We start from the raw sequence: 15,000 nt of genomic DNA, 5'->3' as shown, positions 1-15,000 counted from the left end.
TAAGTTTTACAGCTACGAAGCGCATACGAACTAATTTTTTCCTATTCAGGCAAGCTCTTCATGCAAGCTGCTTACAAGACTATCCTCTATGATTTGGATGCCCAACAAGAGACTCCTCTTCCTGACATGCCCTATGCGGTCCGTGTCTACCCAGCATCTGCCGCCACCGCTCTTCTTCCTTTGACACCTGCCAACAGCTATTCTGCTACTGTCCTCTTCTGCGGTGGTAGCGCTGCCAATTTCAACCTTTCTTCTGACGGTGGCGCGCAGTTCAACGTGACTGCAGTGCCTGCAGACAACACCTGTGTTAGAATCAGTCCCGAGGACGAAAAGCCCACATATGAGGATGATGATTACATGCTTGAAGGAAGGAGCATGGGGCAGTTCATCTATATGCCTGACGGTAAAATGTGGATGGGTAATGGGTGCGTTCCAAACCAGCAACAAGATCTTCGAGAAAATAAAAGTTAACTTCATGATTTAGCGTTGCAATGGGAACCGCGGGATATGGTGACGAAGGTTATTCCATTGGACAAAGTTATGGACAGCAACCTCTCTATCAGCCCGCAATTTACGAGTAAGCTTTAATTATCAGCTACCAGACGCCAATGACTGACATCGCATAGCCCCAGCGCCCCTGCTGGCAGCCGATGGTCTCGCGAAGGTCTCGGCATGACCACTCAAGAACGCATGTACCATTCGTCCGCTATCCTTCTTGCAGACTCATCCATCCTCGTCTCTGGCTCCAACCCTAACAAGGACGTCACCTTTGAGAAGTGGCCCACATCCTATAGCGTCGAGCAATGGTACCCTCTCTGGTACAATGAGCCGCGCCCTGAGCCTTCTAGTTCTTGGCCCTCTTCGTTGAGCTACGGTGGAGAATACTTCAATGTGTCTTACACTCCTTCCAACTCATCCTCCAACTCTGACAACACCAAGGTTGTCGTCATCCGTACTGGATTCTCAACTCACGCGATGAACATGGGTCAGAGGTACCTCGAATTGAACTCCACCTACACCAAGGATGAGGCTTCAGGAGAAGTTACCTTGCATGTCAGTCAGATGCCTCCCAACGCCAACATCTTCCAACCTGGGCCAGCTATGATTTTCTTAGTGGTTGACGGGATTCCTTCGCAAGGCAAGGTAAGTAGATCGGTTCCCTGCGCCTTGAATATATGAAACTGACTCTCCATAGATAATCATGGTTGGCTCTGGGAAGATTGAGACTCAATCCATTTCCGAAGTGGCCACACTCCCAGCGACATCTGTTATCCCTGCCCAAACAAATTCTAGCTCATCAGATAATGCTGCGGGCACTTCGACGGCTTCTTCCGGTTCGTCTCAAGGGACATCTGCATCGCAAAATGTCGATTCTGGCGCGACAGCTGGTCTGCGCGCAAGCCTCGCGACCGTTCTTGGTCCTGCGGCTGTAGGACTGGCTTTGCTTTTGTAAAGTCATGCCTCTTAACGACAGTATAGATGAGTCATGTTCTGTAGTGTACTGTACATATTATTTCCCCAATTACCATCATCGAATCGCGCATTGGACTTTGATTTGCTTTGATATTCCTCTTGTTTACCCAAATTAGCCAAATCTTACATTCTTTCTGTCATATTCCAACTGAACCTGGCACTGCATTGGTTCACCTCATATCTGTCCTGTACATAAAGGGGACATTTCCTCCCGAAACTAATATGAATATCATCGCATCGTATCTGTCCTGCGGTTCCCGATAATACCTACGAAAGCAATGTTGGCGCGGTATACTACTCATCTCGTCTTGAACCTCGAAAAGAGACAAGTCCTTGTTCACGCCGGTTGCTTGGATTTTGTCCAGCACGCATACGATCAATCTAGTTGATGGTATGGAAACTTTGCTATTCGCCTGTATGACGGCCTGTTAAGACCAAGAGTTCTTCTGTGTGGTATGCCCGGATGGACTGACAGAAGATATACTCTCTTCGGGGCGGGGAGATTTTGGATAAGAACGTGTCGATTATTATTAATAGAGAGGGAGAGGGTTTCATACTGCTGCTTCTTCTTTATATCACGCATTTTGTCGAATGTGAGATATTATGTCCGGGAATGATATCTCTGCTTATTGTATATGAGGATTACTCTCCTAATCAACATTTAGTTATCATCTTGAACGATAGAAAGAAAGTACTTGCGTAAGGTAAAACATAAGAACGAGGAACTTAACGCGCAGGCCTATTTTACTCAAACAGAAACATAAGGCACGCGTTCCTCGAAAACGCGCCTGGTTTGTTGTGTGCGATGTTTGGGATGTTTGGTCTTTTGGCTTGTTGACTCTTCACCAACTCCCTCACAGCAACGTATCTTGGTCCCTCCAGAACTTTTTCCGGAGAAGCTCCGAATACTTGTATTGCTTACCTATGTCCCCACCTACAACATATCAGAAGGCCAGGCTATCCCTGTAAGTTGGCCATCTCAACAAGTCTTACCAAACTTACTCTCTCCAGAGCCATGCTGGGCCTCAATGGCCTTCCCCTTGACGAATACCTTCCTCAGCTGCCACGTCTACCAGACACTCCCAACGGATCAAGGAGGATTGATGATATTCCTGAAGGAATCGTCTCTCATTCCATCTCTCAATATAGTACTCCCGACCTTCCTACGTCGGAAAGCCAAGAGGAAGTCGACAAGGGCAGCAGGGATAGTTTGAGGGTTCAGGGGAGTCCAGTCAAAGTTGGCGGCCCGATGGCCAATCATCCTACCATATTGAGCAGCTCTATCGAGGGAGGTGGCGACAGTTCCATTTCTCCAGATGCACTTCACGTCGGCCCACACTACGAAAAAGTAACTTGCGATCAGTCAACCTCCCAGTCTTCTTTCGCCTCCACCTGTACAGACCAATCGGTCAACCCTCAAGCTGCACCTGCACCGAGATTATCGGCCTCATTTCATCTTCCAAACATGGGAGATATCTCTCTTATCGGGGAATGTTCCTTATTCGGCGGCGCCAGTAGTGTAGGGGATGACAGTTTGGAATTTGAGTTGAGCGATATCAGACCAAAGGGAGACACCATCAATCGTTCTACCAGCGACCCGTTCATGATGAGACGACAAAGAGATATCAACCCTGTCTCCTCTCAGCATCTTGGTCAGTCTACACTCCTGCCGACTTCGCCTGCGAAGCAGGCCCACCTTCTTGCCTCCACTAATGCTCTTCACCGTGTCGAGCCACCTTGGTGCGGCAGCGATTCCACCATGACCACCTCTTCCAATGGTTCTAACGACTCTGCTACAGAGTCTCGGCCAGTATCTCCTACTCGCTCATCGTCGGTCAAAGCTCAGTCACTTCCTCGCTCCAATGCACTCCGTGGCTTTCCCACATCCAAAACAAGGCGTACATTCCCGGCTTCTTCTTCCGGCAACAGTCTTGCGGCTGTTGGTGAGGAAGAATCAGAACAGCTGATTGGTCTTGACAAAAGCACTCTCCTGCCCATTAGTCCTCAAAAGACTGCATACCTTCTTTGTGACGAGGAGATGATTGCTCGCGAGACTTTGGATGAAGGACCTAGCTACATGCTGACGATTCCGCCTGCTACAGCTTCTCGAGCGGCTGCCGGATGTACTGGCCATGATGGTGATAGGACAATGGACGTGAGAGATCTCATGGCTAAAGTCGGAAAACCAAAGAGAGCTTCAGGGACGGAGGAGAGCTTTGTGGATTTACTGCATGCCGAAGACGACATGTTTGCCAAAATGGATATGTAGGTTTTCCAATCATACACCAGGCCTTTTATTGATGAGTATTAGGACGATGTTGGGTGCGGATGAAACGATGACGATGCCCGCTACTCTGCGACCTCGCCAAGCGAGACCATCAAAAATCGCTGCCCAAGCTCAGGCAACTACCAAGGCCACTTTACCGACGTCTCGTACTAGTTATACACTTTCAACTGTAGATGAGGATCAAGCTCATGAGAAGGAGCCTGTTACTCTTAGTCGGTCGAAGAGCTTGTCCAAAGTTGCTGAGATTATTCAGCGTGTCAAGGCGGATAAACGTGCTGCAGCATCGGCTTCTAGACTTAGCTCTCCACCCAGAACTGTATCTGTAGCGCGTACCTATAAAACCTCTTCGAGTTCAACAGTGACACCATCTGCACCCAAAGTTAGAGGAAAGATGGCTCCTCACACAACTGGCTCCCGTCGAATCTCCCTCTCTGCTGGAGGTGTCCCTATATCTAGTAGTGCCTCGCAAAACAGTATCGACTTACCTCGCCCTCAACCAATTGTTAGGTCGACCAGCACACATTCAACGTTGCCTAATGCCAATCCGACTTCATCTGCCAGGCAGATGACAACTGCGGCACGTGCTGAGACCCGCGCAGCCCGAATCGTAAATCGCGATACACAGGCCACTCTTACTGCACGCGTGCCTAGAGCAAGCATTGTACCTTCTTCCAGAACCGAAGTCAAGAACCGATCCGGGTCGATATCCAGTAATGTGTCAACTGCCGCGACAGTCTCTCGGGCTCCAAACTCGCGACCGAGCATTGCTGCTCCTCGCACCATTACTCGATCGCACACGACAGAAGGACTTTCGACAACGGCTGCTCGTATTCCCAGAACATCAGTTACGGCGTCATCTAGACCGGCCGGTCTTCCGCTGCCTGGCGTCGGTCCCACTGCAAGGTCAGCGACTGCCAATGCGCCTGCCTCGACGGCGACTAGGGCGCGGCTTTCGCGGGCATTTGGTAGCGATGCCACATCTGCTGCTAATCGATTAAATCGACCGGCGACCTCTACACTTGCTACTGCTATCACTAAAACCTCGAAACTTTCATCGGGTCCTTCGGTAACCAGTGCTCGATCATCTGCTACTAGTACAGACAGCCTCAAATCAAGAGCTCTTTCAGCGCCTGCTTCCGCTGACACCCGCCAGTCTACCCTTCCTATATCTCGTGCTCTTCCCATTCCTCGGTCGGCTATTGATGCCACGAGAAAATCGTCCAAGCCTCCCGCAACCACCATCGACTTACCCAAATCACGAGTTGGGAGCACGCTCCCACGACCATCTACTAGTCGAGTACTTGCAGGAGGGATTGGCAAGAATTCTGCGCCGCCTGGATCAGGGAGTAATCTAGCGGCACTACGATCGCGTTTAGATGAGTTGCAGGCGAGGCAAAAGGAAAGAGCCGGAGCGAGACGTGTGTAAAAAGTCGATATGATAATATATACTTTGCGAAACGGATTGTATGATTTTTGGGTCTTTTTTTGTTAATGATATGCACGTGCTGGATTCTACAAAAATGTCTCCAGATAGTAAGATTAATTTACAACATGGCATCTATAAAACACTCTTAAGCATTCTGGGAGTCTACCTCAGCGGCCAATAAGTCTTCCAAACCGCTCTCGACACAACCGAGCCAGCTCTGCATATCATCCACCATTCTCCCCAACTCGTCAAAGACGTCATCCGACTCCAACATGCTCAGATCGAGAGGTCGGATGGGTGGACCCAATGTGGCATTAACTGGCGCAAGTGCGGCGGGTTGGATAGCAAGGCCAGGCGGCGCCGAAGCGGGTGTTGTACCAGCTGAAACCAAAGACCTCTGCGACGCAGCTGCGCTCATAGGGGTCGATGCGAGGGTTGGGAATGAGGATGTTGCCGTTGCTGTCGCCGATGCCAAAGGCGGTTCGGCATGTGCGTGAGTCGTTTGCGCCAAAGGCGAAGGCGACGGGAAGAATTTATGTGGAGTGTTGGCAACGGATGGAGAGGGAGGGAGGAGGTCTGGCATATCGGGTACGGCGGGTGATAGCTGGGTTGAGTTTATTTTTGCGGAGAGAGGGAGAGAGGGAGAGAGGGGTAGAGACAGAAAAAGGAATCAGCGCATGGTCTAGAGTAATGATTTTGGGGAAAAAAAAGAACTAAGGAAAACCTACTTTCAACAGATCCCTTAGACCAACGGGATGTCCATCTTCCGCTTTACTCCCACTTCTACTCCGTATCATCATCGCCTGACCTCCTCCTCCAGCCGATTCACCGGCTGACCCACTGGTTGTTGCCGCTGTTGCTGATACACCCGGTCTCCCTAAACCGACTGAACTAGGCACACCCAACGCCACCGCATTCTTCGGTGTGGGCGGGCTGGTCGATCCTTGTTGTTGCTGCTGCTGCTGCTGCTGAGCTTGCGTCTGTGCGAGCGTTAGAGCTAATGCATGGGCTTGGGCTTGGGATTGGGATTGACTGGCGGCGCGACCTTCCATGACGGCGACGGATGCTTGGCGCATCATGGGTGGTCGGGGACCGAAAGCCAGACCGCCGAAGCCGGGGGAAGAGGTGCCTGTGGGTGAGGTAGTTGTGTTGGTGGTGGTGGGATCGGCGAGGGGGTAAGCGGGTGCGGCGGAGTGATTTCGGTTGAGTGGGGGTGGGAAAAGTCTGCCTGCTGTGGGCGGTTGTGTAGATGTAGGTGTGGATGTAGATGTGGATGTAGATATGGTGGTAGTGGCAGGGGGGCCAGGGCCTGATTTGGTCATGAGTGGGAATTGAAAACCACGGAGACCATCACGGGCATCACTTGCGCTTGGTCGACGCATGCCTCCATTACTCTTGGACCGTTCTTCTGCTGCCAGTTGGGTTTTGCTTGTAGGGGTTAGAGAGAGATTATCAAGGCTCATTTTGTTTCGAAGGCGACGCGGTGAAGGGACGCCGGCGTCGGTGCGAGCGATAGGGGTAGGTTCTTGTGGGGTTTCGATGGGATAGTAAGTGGCGGTGGACGTAGCGGATAGGGTATTGGAAGAAGGCGAGTAGTCGGTGGTGATCATGAGCGGTGTGGGTGATTGTCCATCTCGGCCTAGCCTGGCTTGACGGATAGTTTGTCCATCCATTTCGTTTTTCCTGGGTGTGGGCGGGTGCGAATCGGTATCGACAAGAGGCGGCGGATCTTCCTGGTCTGGGCTGGGGAAACGACCGGTTTGCTTGATGGTGTTACTATCCTCTGTCGTCTGGGGAGTTGGAGGTTGTTGGTGGGCAAAAGATTGGAAAGGGTCAGGGTCCGTGGAAGATTCATCGTGGAAAAGACGACGGAGTGATTGAGGCGCAGGCGCAGGACGGGCTGTATGTGGTGACAGATGTGAAGGGGCTAAGAATGGGAGGGAGGTTAGGCGTGATCAAATATAGATAGAGAAGGAAAATACTTGCCAGTGTCTCCTGACTGTTGCTTGTCAAGCAAGATGCTTGCCCTTGACCGCACAGTCTTGTACTAATATCAGCTTAAAGATGTTACCAAAAAAAAAAAAAACCTACGTCGAATGCCCAGTCTCCATCAGCCGAATGCCCATCGAGATCATCATCATCGTCATCGACACTAGCACCTACACCGGCTGCCAAACTCTGCCTCTGCCCACCCGACTCTTTCCACGCCTGGTACCTCGCAATCAAATCGTTCATGGCGGTGAGGGGAGTCTTACTCTGCTGCTTGATCCATTTCGATTTGCTCAGTTCTTCTGCCGAGAGACGGTCCGCGGGTTCTTCATTCAAGCACCCGACGACAAAATCGCGCATCTCTTTGCTCCAGTGATCGCCTTCGAGTCTGGGTGCGCGCATGCGTTTATCACCTAGGAGCATGACGGCCCGTGCGGCAGGTTGGCCCGACATGGGCGGCTCACCGTAAGCCATTTCAAGCAAGGTGATTCCAAGCGACCAGATATCGGCCTTGGCATCGTACATGCGGCCTTCGGTCACGACCTCGGGGGCCATCCAGTAAGGTGTGCCGACAAAAGTGGACCGTTTGGAGGTGGAGGATTGAAGGAGTGCGGCGACGCCAAAGTCGCAAAGTAGAATGCGATGAGGCTGGGTGGTGAGGAGGATGTTGGCGGCTGCATAATGAGGTCGGCAACGTGCAAGGTAAAAGAAGAAGGAAAAAAAGGCAAACGTACCTTTGATATCGCGATGAATGACCCCGTTTTTGTGAAGAAACGCGAGGGCCAACAAGACTTCACGGATGACGAGGCAGATGTGCAATTCTTTTAATGGTTGTGCTCGAGACTTTTGCTTGGTGTTAGGAGACAGTAAGCGTCCATAGAACAGACACGTACCAGAGTTCGTATACTTCCACCTTCCGCGTACTCCATGATGATCCAGACGCGCGGGCCCTGCATGAGACTGCCATAGTACTTGATCACGTTGGGGGGCGGGCCGCCCGAGTTTGAGCCTCCGAGCATGAGCTGCTGGAGGAGGGAGATTTCCTTTTGTATATCGGCGACATCGTCGTCTTCGGTGTCGAGGTTGATGATTTTGAGTGCGACGATGTGGCCTGTAGCGATGTGTTTTCCTCTGTACACTGCGCCGTACGCGCCCTTCCCTACGATTTCGAGTTTCTGTGGCTGTCAGCTGCGCTGCGGGGGGAGGACGCACCTGGTAAAGCGACTCGGGGGCGGCGTCTTTGTGCTCTGCGGGGAGTGCGGCGAGGTAGCGCCCTTCCGAGGCGGGCATCGTGCGTGGTGCTAAGAACAACCAAGAAGAAGAGATCGTCGATCGGTTACTCGGTCGGCAATCTCCGGCTCGAGCATGGGCCACCGCCACCACCGACCAGCCCTCCTTCCTTCCTTCCCATACAACCATCCTCCGGCCATTCCTCCCTCCCCACTCCACTATGCAGGCAGCATCGCCGGCCGCCGGGCCTCGCGCCACCCCGCCCCTCGCCCTGTCAATCCCGCACACTCTCTGCCAGGTCCCGTCCCCAGGCTCGCCCCTTGGCCCTGCACCCGCCGCTCCCGCCGCATACGCCCAGCCCCCGGATGCATTCACGCCCAGCAGCGCATCGTCCCCCGGTCGACGAAGCTTCTACGACGATCTCCAGCATTACAATCCAGTCCCTCCCTTTGTCGATCACACCGAAGACGAGATGCTCAGGGAAGACTATAACCGGCTCCGGGCTCGGCGCACCTCTTCCAACCTGTCCTCCTCGCCCGCAGCCAACAGCAGCCCGTCATCTCTCTCCATGCAGAGACGATCACTGGGCGACAGCGGCCACAGATTGCCGTCCGACTTTGTTCCTAGCCCCGTTCCACCGCACCTGAACCCTGTCCCGCCGTATCTCGATTACATTGAAGACGAAATGCTGAGAGATGACCATGTACGTGTTCGGTCGAGTGCCAGAGGCAGCTCGATTGGTGCTGTCCCTTCAGAACATGTCCCTCCCGCTTTCCCAATGAATAATATAGTCCCCTCCCACGCATCTTCACCATCTTCGCCTTCGTCAGCAAGTATAATCTCTCCATCTTCACGCCATCATCAGCTTGCCGTCTCTGAAGAGCCCAACGATCGCTGGTCTCATGAGCGCCTGACCGACCGGCGCAGAGCCATGCTTGCATCTCAGAGGAACGATAATCGACCTAGTCCTTGGGCCCAAGCGTGGGGCAGAACTCCCGATGAACCTTTTAATGCAGAGACAAACGACAGGTACTGGGATGCAGAGTATCCTACCGAGTATAATGAAAGACCTTCGCAACGCTCATCTTCGTCTTCCCTCCGTCCGAATCCGGTGGCGGTCCACATGGGGGGCCGTGATCGCCAGGCGCTGAATCGCGATATCAACGAGACCGTCGGTAGACGACTCGGATCTCTTCGTCCTATACAAATGGCAAACCCCTCGTTCCCCCTTGAAACCAACACTAACACGTTGAGACGCCACGACGTGCCTCGGGGACCGCAAGAGGGACGAGTAGCAGCTCCCCCTTCAGCCGAGGTCAACTTGTGGGGCGAACTCGAGCGAGACAACCGGTCTTCTTCTTCATCCTCCTCTTCTTCCTCGGAAAGTGCACTTCCGGCTGCCGATGGCGATTCAGGCGCAACCACTCCTACCCAAGAATCCGTCTTTCGGGCCTATGGCAACAGCAACAGCAACCATGGCGAAGACGAAGACGAAGATGGCGACTTTGACGGAAACGACGACGAGGAGGATTATGACGATGAAGACGAAGACGGTGACAGCGAGATGCTCAACCCGGATATCATGCGAGAAGTATACAACCTTCTTACCGCTCGACCTGTCCCGCCGATTGCCATGTTTTCTGGTCCCGGTATGGCCGAACCCATCGAGCTAATTCACGCGCACGCGCATGCATCCTCATTTGGACGAGTCTTTAGACAACGACCGCGGCGACAGTCATTGGAAGAGTTGCGTCTTTCTCCTCAGATGGACGATAACACTGTACAGAAAACGTTAATGTCTGCAGTAAAAGGTCTCAAGTATTTAAGTGATGGGAAAAAGAGGAGGATGGCGATGGGTATGTTGGAGAATATTATCTGGGCAGAGTTTGGGGAAAGGGAGGGGATGGTGAGGGATGAATACTGTTCAGTGTGTCATGATGAGGCAAGTCTTTTCCCAGAATCCCACCCCTCTACTCTTGTTCCAAAAGGCCAGTAGCTAACCTCGAGATAGTACGAGGACACCACAGTAATTTCCGTTACCCCTTGTAAACACATGTATCACAAAGACTGTCTCAGCGTGAGTCCATCTAGAGGTCATTCCCTCACCCAAGATATGAAAATCAAAAACTCACGACTTTTTTTTTTTCCTACTACAAAAGACATGGTTAAATACCCCCAAGATTTCTTCTTGCCCCATGTGCAGACGCGATCTAGCTCTTCTTGCAGCTCTTACCAACATGGTCCCCAGCAAGACTGTAGATGAAGCTGTCCCGTACTGGTACAAGGTCTGAATTGTTGAATCTTGGTCTCTTTTTTTTTTTTACCTTTTTCTCTCTGCCTGTTGAGGCTTGTTGATTCACAGATATCCGTGATTATATTTTTGTACATAAATTTACAACTGTACAGTTATTCCAGCAGATCACTGAATATAGGTCGGACTATTACTTGAATGCTGTTGCTACGCGGCTTTTTTTTCTGGTAAAACGCTCAAATAATAGATTTTGCTTTTAGTTTCTCCCTGCGCTACACTAATCCCTTTTAATTGTTTTCTTTTTGTATGTTGGGTCATGGCTATTTATTTGTACTTAGTTTGATGCTATCGTGAATGATGATACCGCTTCCCCTCTTCTTGTTGACATCTTGGGGGTTTGTTGTTGAATGGATATTTAGTCTTTCTTTCTCATAGGGTCCTCATCAACGATATCACACATTACACAGCTGATGAGGACGACGAGCTGAATAGCTCTATGCATAGTTCTCAACAAGAAAAAAAAAAGATGATTCGAGAGAAAAAAAAGCACAAAAAAGGAAAAAAAAATGTGCGCCAACGGCGATTCGAACGCCGGTCGACTCCTTGGAAGGGAGCCATCCTAACCACTAGACGATTAGCGCAAATCAAAGTGAATCATGTAAACACTTGATGGTTACACCCGATTTACAATATATTAAAAAAAATGTCAGGAAAACCTTTTATACGTGATTCTCTTCCGATGTATCGTCCGCGCGTCCAGCTCATATTTCCACACTGTCTGCTGCTATTTTCCAGCAGCCTCCCTCAATCTGCAAATGAAAATTCAAAAAAGAAAATGTCATATATACCAATGCTTTACTGAAAATACTGTACCAACCTTGATCTCTAGTCCTTATTGAACCACCGTGGAAGTCGCTCTCCTTTCCAAAGACTGTTTCCTTAACGTGGCCAACTTGTCCCATACAGCTTCGCCATCCAAATAACATCCCTTCAGCCACCTAGTAGGTTCCTTGTTGGTTTCCGTCTCCGATTTCTGCTCAATTCTTTCTTCTTCCTCTTCTTCTACTTCCATATCTTTCTTATCGTGGAACGCCGTGCGTGCATGCAGGACTCTTCGGTTGTCGAACAGCACTAGGTCCCCTTCTTGCATGGTAAACTCATATCGATAACGAGGGTCGCTTAGGCGTTCTTCAAAATCCGCAATAGCTTGAAGCACTTTTTGTTCGTGCTTGGCGGCCGCAACGAAATCATGCTGGGGAAAGTCCAAAGCTTCGGCAGCGGCGCGGAAAGGGGGACTCCAGTTAACGGCGGCATGCCGATTGCCTCGACCACGGACAAAATCAGAACTGATGATGGGATGACGATAGCGAAGATAATGATTGTCATTGTCGTATTGATAGGTTATATTGATTTTCTGCAGGAATTCGAATTGATCTCGTGGTAGGTCGGAGACGGTGCGAAAAGAGTCAACAAAGTAAGAGCTACCCCCTTCAACCCTGTTACGGAGGCAGTGAAGAGCTTGGAAGCGAGGAGGGGATGAAAAGTAAAGAAGATCCATATGTAAACCAAGGTTGAGATTGGTATAACTGAATGAACGCATTAGTACAAGAAGTGAGAGAGGGCCAATCAAGCAATTCCACTTACGCAATATTCTTGCTCTGTTTCATGCTTTTCACATCCCATGTTTCCCCGTAGAATGTGTTTCTAATCTTCCCGATCATAGCGGTCACTTTTCTCAGCATGCATTCCTTATCATCTGTAGGGTCCGTAGGTACGCCTTCTATCACGACGATACCGTACACCTGGAGCTGTTCTAAAACTTTCAACAGGGATTCAGACAGATTCGAGTATTGGAATCTTAGATTGGTAAGAGAAAGCGATTCCCCGTCCCAAGTCTGGTGTACAAAACTTGGGCTGCGATAAACGGTGCCCATGTCTCTTTCTAACATCGATCGTAATCTGTGGAGAGGAAAGAAACTCATATGCTTCATCCCGTCACCCCAGCTCACCACAAGTCCGTCTTTGCGAACGCCACCTTTACGAACTGAATTGCCTCTGGTGATCCTTGCTATTTTGGACTCGCGAACGGCTTCTCCTGTAGTAGTATTCATTTGTCGGGTAGATGGGTCTCTGCATTTCTTGCAGTGGCAAGCATCAAGTAATCGTGCGTTGGTGATGACTCCCGTCCTACCGTGGGATGTTAAAGAGATAAAACTGGGATACACCGAGACAGTATCATGAGGCGAAAGATTGATAATTCTCTGTGGTCGTGCTGTTGCCGCGCTCTGCCGCCCAGCTAAGCGTCTGCGCCTGGGAGGCACCGCAAGACCTTTAGGTTCTTCAACAGCAATTTCTGTCTCAAAAGGATCATCCAAGTCATCTTCAGAGATCGCATATTGTCCAGCATAGGGGTTACGACTAAGTTGGACTGGGGGCAAACTAGGTGGCTTGATGGATGTTCGCGGAGCCTCTGGTGTAGATCTCTTCAATCCAGAGGACGAAAGTGTGCTAGGAGTGGTGAGGAGGTCAGAGGCGAGTGCCTCGAAGCTTTGTTGCACCCCGGGATGCGAGGATCGTGAATCCGAACTAGAGCTCTGAGCACGACGCAGCGATGGTTGACGCAGAAGTTTACTCGGCAATTGCTGGCTTAGTGGAACGCGAGACAGGAATAGTCGAAGAGGCATGAGACGGAGGCGATAGCAAGTCGTGCTGGGCGGTGGTGGGCAGAATAATGAGTCGTTGAAGAAGAAGGAGAGAATAGTGGCAGGACCGGTTGGAGATAACAAGGACGCAGCCGAAAGTCGCAAGGATGATAGCCGGCATGATAATATTACGTAAACAACAGCGGATATAGGAGGCTGCATTCGTAATAGATGTCTGGGTGGTTGCCGCTCGCTGGCCCGGGGCTATGATGATGAAATAGTGGGACGAATACACTTCTTACATTCTTCTTCTTTTTCTTCCTTCCCTCTTCACGCTCCGGATACCTCCCCGGACTCCATATACAAGAGAGTCCCAGCGATAATCCACAGAGGGATTTCAAGAGGTTCCCTTCTAGCTTGTTCTCATCCTCACCACTCGTTCTTCGTGGCGTTATAGAACAAATTTGAAAACGGATAAGGGCTACTTTTACCCTTCCAGAGGCTTACCACCTATATTCACACACACAGCGTGAATAGTTTGATTATCCTGTCGGTGAGTTAGAGGTTTGAGCAATCATTCGCTGTTATTTAACGCCAGTCGCTGGTTGTTCTCAGCTCAGCCTTCTCCGCACCTAAATTACAGTCTATCCGCTTCCTTCTCGACTCCGCTGCTCCCTTGTCTTCCAGAGACATACTTTCCCATACAATCCTCGTCAATGAGCCAAAACACAAATCCTACGGTCAACGGTGACAACAAAACGAGCGCCTCTGGCTCCATTGCTTCTGTCTGGGCGCGTGGTCCCCCATCTGCCGTCTCATCGGCTTCCGCTTCCAAGAATCAGTCCGGCGCTAATACTCCCTCTCAAGATGGAGCGGGCCTCTCAAACTTAACAAGCGCATCTAACTCAACTGCCATTTCGATAAGAAATGCCCATTCAAGACAGAATAGCTTACTAGTGGGGCCTGGTGGCGTCGACATCAAGAAAGGCAAGTTCCTATTGGCGGGAATACTACGAAAAAGCTGATCTTTACTCAACATAGGTAACATTGCATTCGGGACAGTGGATTCACCCAACACTGCGCTATCTTCGTCCCCTGCTGCTCCCTCGACCACCGGCGGTCACCTTGCGGATGCAGTGAAATCATTTGGCTCGATCGATGCCGACGGAAACTCTGATCCTGATGTGGTGAAGACTCGAAGAACCAGCTCCCTTAGCAATCCTATCGGCCCTGTACAAGAGAAAAAGCTCAGTGTTCATTCTCTTTTTACTAGTAAAGCCCCCGCGCAGGTCCCCTTGGGATCTTCTCCATCACGCCCTGCAATGTCACCCCCACAGCTGCATCAACAGCCTATTCCTCATATACGTCGCCAGTCAATGGGGCAAGGGGGACCCGGATTCCAGGGACAGATGCCGGTGGGCTCTCCAAGTTTCACAAGCGGCCCACCCATGCGTCCTCCCATTGTAATGCCTAATCAGCCACGCTCACCGGTGGCGAATCCTAACATCCCTCATGGGCAATACTCTCCCATGCCCCCGCTTCATGTGCAGCAGGGTTTCCGTCCCCCACAACAAGGTATGGGGGCTCAGCAGCCGCCAGTGAGACCTAATGGTATGGGCACTCAGGGTATGCCTCGTCCCATGATGGGCCCTGGCCAATATGGTATGCATCCTGGACCCCAAGCGCCTCAATATCCAGTGAT

At 50.9% G+C, this 15,000-nt stretch overlaps 6 protein-coding genes and 3 non-coding genes; 5 read left to right on the top strand and 4 right to left on the bottom strand.

Moving 5' to 3' along the window:
* The window catches only part of CNAG_00407 (glyoxal oxidase), a 3,406-nt gene extending 1,328 nt beyond the window's left edge, over positions 1-2,078 (top strand). The window contains exons 5-8 of the mRNA XM_012191308.1: positions 50-425; positions 485-577; positions 627-1,143; positions 1,196-2,078. Of these exons, the coding sequence (XP_012046698.1) occupies positions 50-425; positions 485-577; positions 627-1,143; positions 1,196-1,453 (1,244 nt within the window). The 3' untranslated portion in view covers positions 1,454-2,078.
* CNAG_12056 lies at positions 1,499-4,655 on the bottom strand. Its single transcript, XR_001045343.1, has 5 exons — positions 4,094-4,655; positions 3,170-4,047; positions 2,476-3,104; positions 2,173-2,430; positions 1,499-2,123 (listed from the first exon to the last, which is right to left on the bottom strand). It is a non-coding gene; the product is annotated as a hypothetical RNA (non-coding RNA).
* CNAG_00406 (hypothetical protein) lies at positions 2,312-5,276 on the top strand. Its single transcript, XM_012191307.1, has 3 exons — positions 2,312-2,438; positions 2,485-3,738; positions 3,785-5,276. The coding sequence occupies exons 1-3, from the start codon at positions 2,398-2,400 to the stop codon at positions 5,184-5,186; spliced, it is 2,697 nt and encodes an 898-aa protein (XP_012046697.1). The 5' UTR covers positions 2,312-2,397; the 3' UTR covers positions 5,187-5,276.
* On the bottom strand, positions 5,180-8,487 carry CNAG_00405 (STE/STE20/YSK protein kinase). The gene is made up of 7 exons (XM_012190909.1): positions 8,388-8,487; positions 8,069-8,350; positions 7,910-8,018; positions 7,278-7,849; positions 7,173-7,227; positions 5,915-7,113; positions 5,180-5,790 (listed from the first exon to the last, which is right to left on the bottom strand). Exons 1-7 carry the CDS (start codon positions 8,463-8,465, stop codon positions 5,332-5,334), a joined length of 2,754 nt encoding a protein of 917 aa, XP_012046299.1. The 5' UTR covers positions 8,466-8,487; the 3' UTR covers positions 5,180-5,331.
* A 71-nt stretch (positions 8,488-8,558) lies between these two features.
* Positions 8,559-11,156, top strand: CNAG_00404 (RING zinc finger protein). XM_012191306.1 has 3 exons: positions 8,559-10,347; positions 10,417-10,482; positions 10,565-11,156. The coding sequence occupies exons 1-3, from the start codon at positions 8,626-8,628 to the stop codon at positions 10,694-10,696; spliced, it is 1,920 nt and encodes a 639-aa protein (XP_012046696.1). The 5' UTR covers positions 8,559-8,625; the 3' UTR covers positions 10,697-11,156.
* Positions 11,131-13,422, bottom strand: CNAG_00403 (mitochondrial protein). XM_012190908.1 has 2 exons: positions 12,301-13,422; positions 11,131-12,242 (listed from the first exon to the last, which is right to left on the bottom strand). The coding sequence occupies exons 1-2, from the start codon at positions 13,338-13,340 to the stop codon at positions 11,549-11,551; spliced, it is 1,734 nt and encodes a 577-aa protein (XP_012046298.1). The 5' UTR covers positions 13,341-13,422; the 3' UTR covers positions 11,131-11,548.
* On the bottom strand, positions 11,226-11,297 carry CNAG_10010. Its single transcript has one exon. It is a non-coding gene; the product is annotated as a tRNA-Gly (tRNA).
* Positions 11,466-12,259, top strand: CNAG_12055. Its single transcript, XR_001045342.1, has 2 exons — positions 11,466-11,657; positions 11,765-12,259. It is a non-coding gene; the product is annotated as a hypothetical RNA (non-coding RNA).
* A 127-nt stretch (positions 13,423-13,549) lies between the features above and the next one.
* The window catches only part of CNAG_00402 (translation initiation factor 4G), a 5,489-nt gene continuing 4,038 nt past the window's right edge, over positions 13,550-15,000 (top strand). Inside the window, exons 1-3 of the mRNA XM_012191305.1 lie at positions 13,550-13,851; positions 13,914-14,285; positions 14,340-15,000. The exon at positions 14,340-15,000 is cut by the window's right edge and continues 28 nt beyond it. Coding sequence (XP_012046695.1) covers positions 14,015-14,285; positions 14,340-15,000 — 932 coding nt within the window. The 5' untranslated portion in view covers positions 13,550-13,851; positions 13,914-14,014. The remainder of the gene's footprint in view (positions 13,852-13,913; positions 14,286-14,339) is intronic.

Source organism: Cryptococcus neoformans, chromosome 1 (genome assembly GCF_000149245.1).
Source record: "Cryptococcus neoformans var. grubii H99 chromosome 1, complete sequence".
Classification (NCBI taxonomy): Eukaryota; Fungi; Basidiomycota; class Tremellomycetes; order Tremellales; family Cryptococcaceae; genus Cryptococcus; species Cryptococcus neoformans.
The sequence above is the reverse complement of the archived record's forward strand: the minus strand, read 5'-3'. Positions and strand labels throughout refer to the sequence as shown.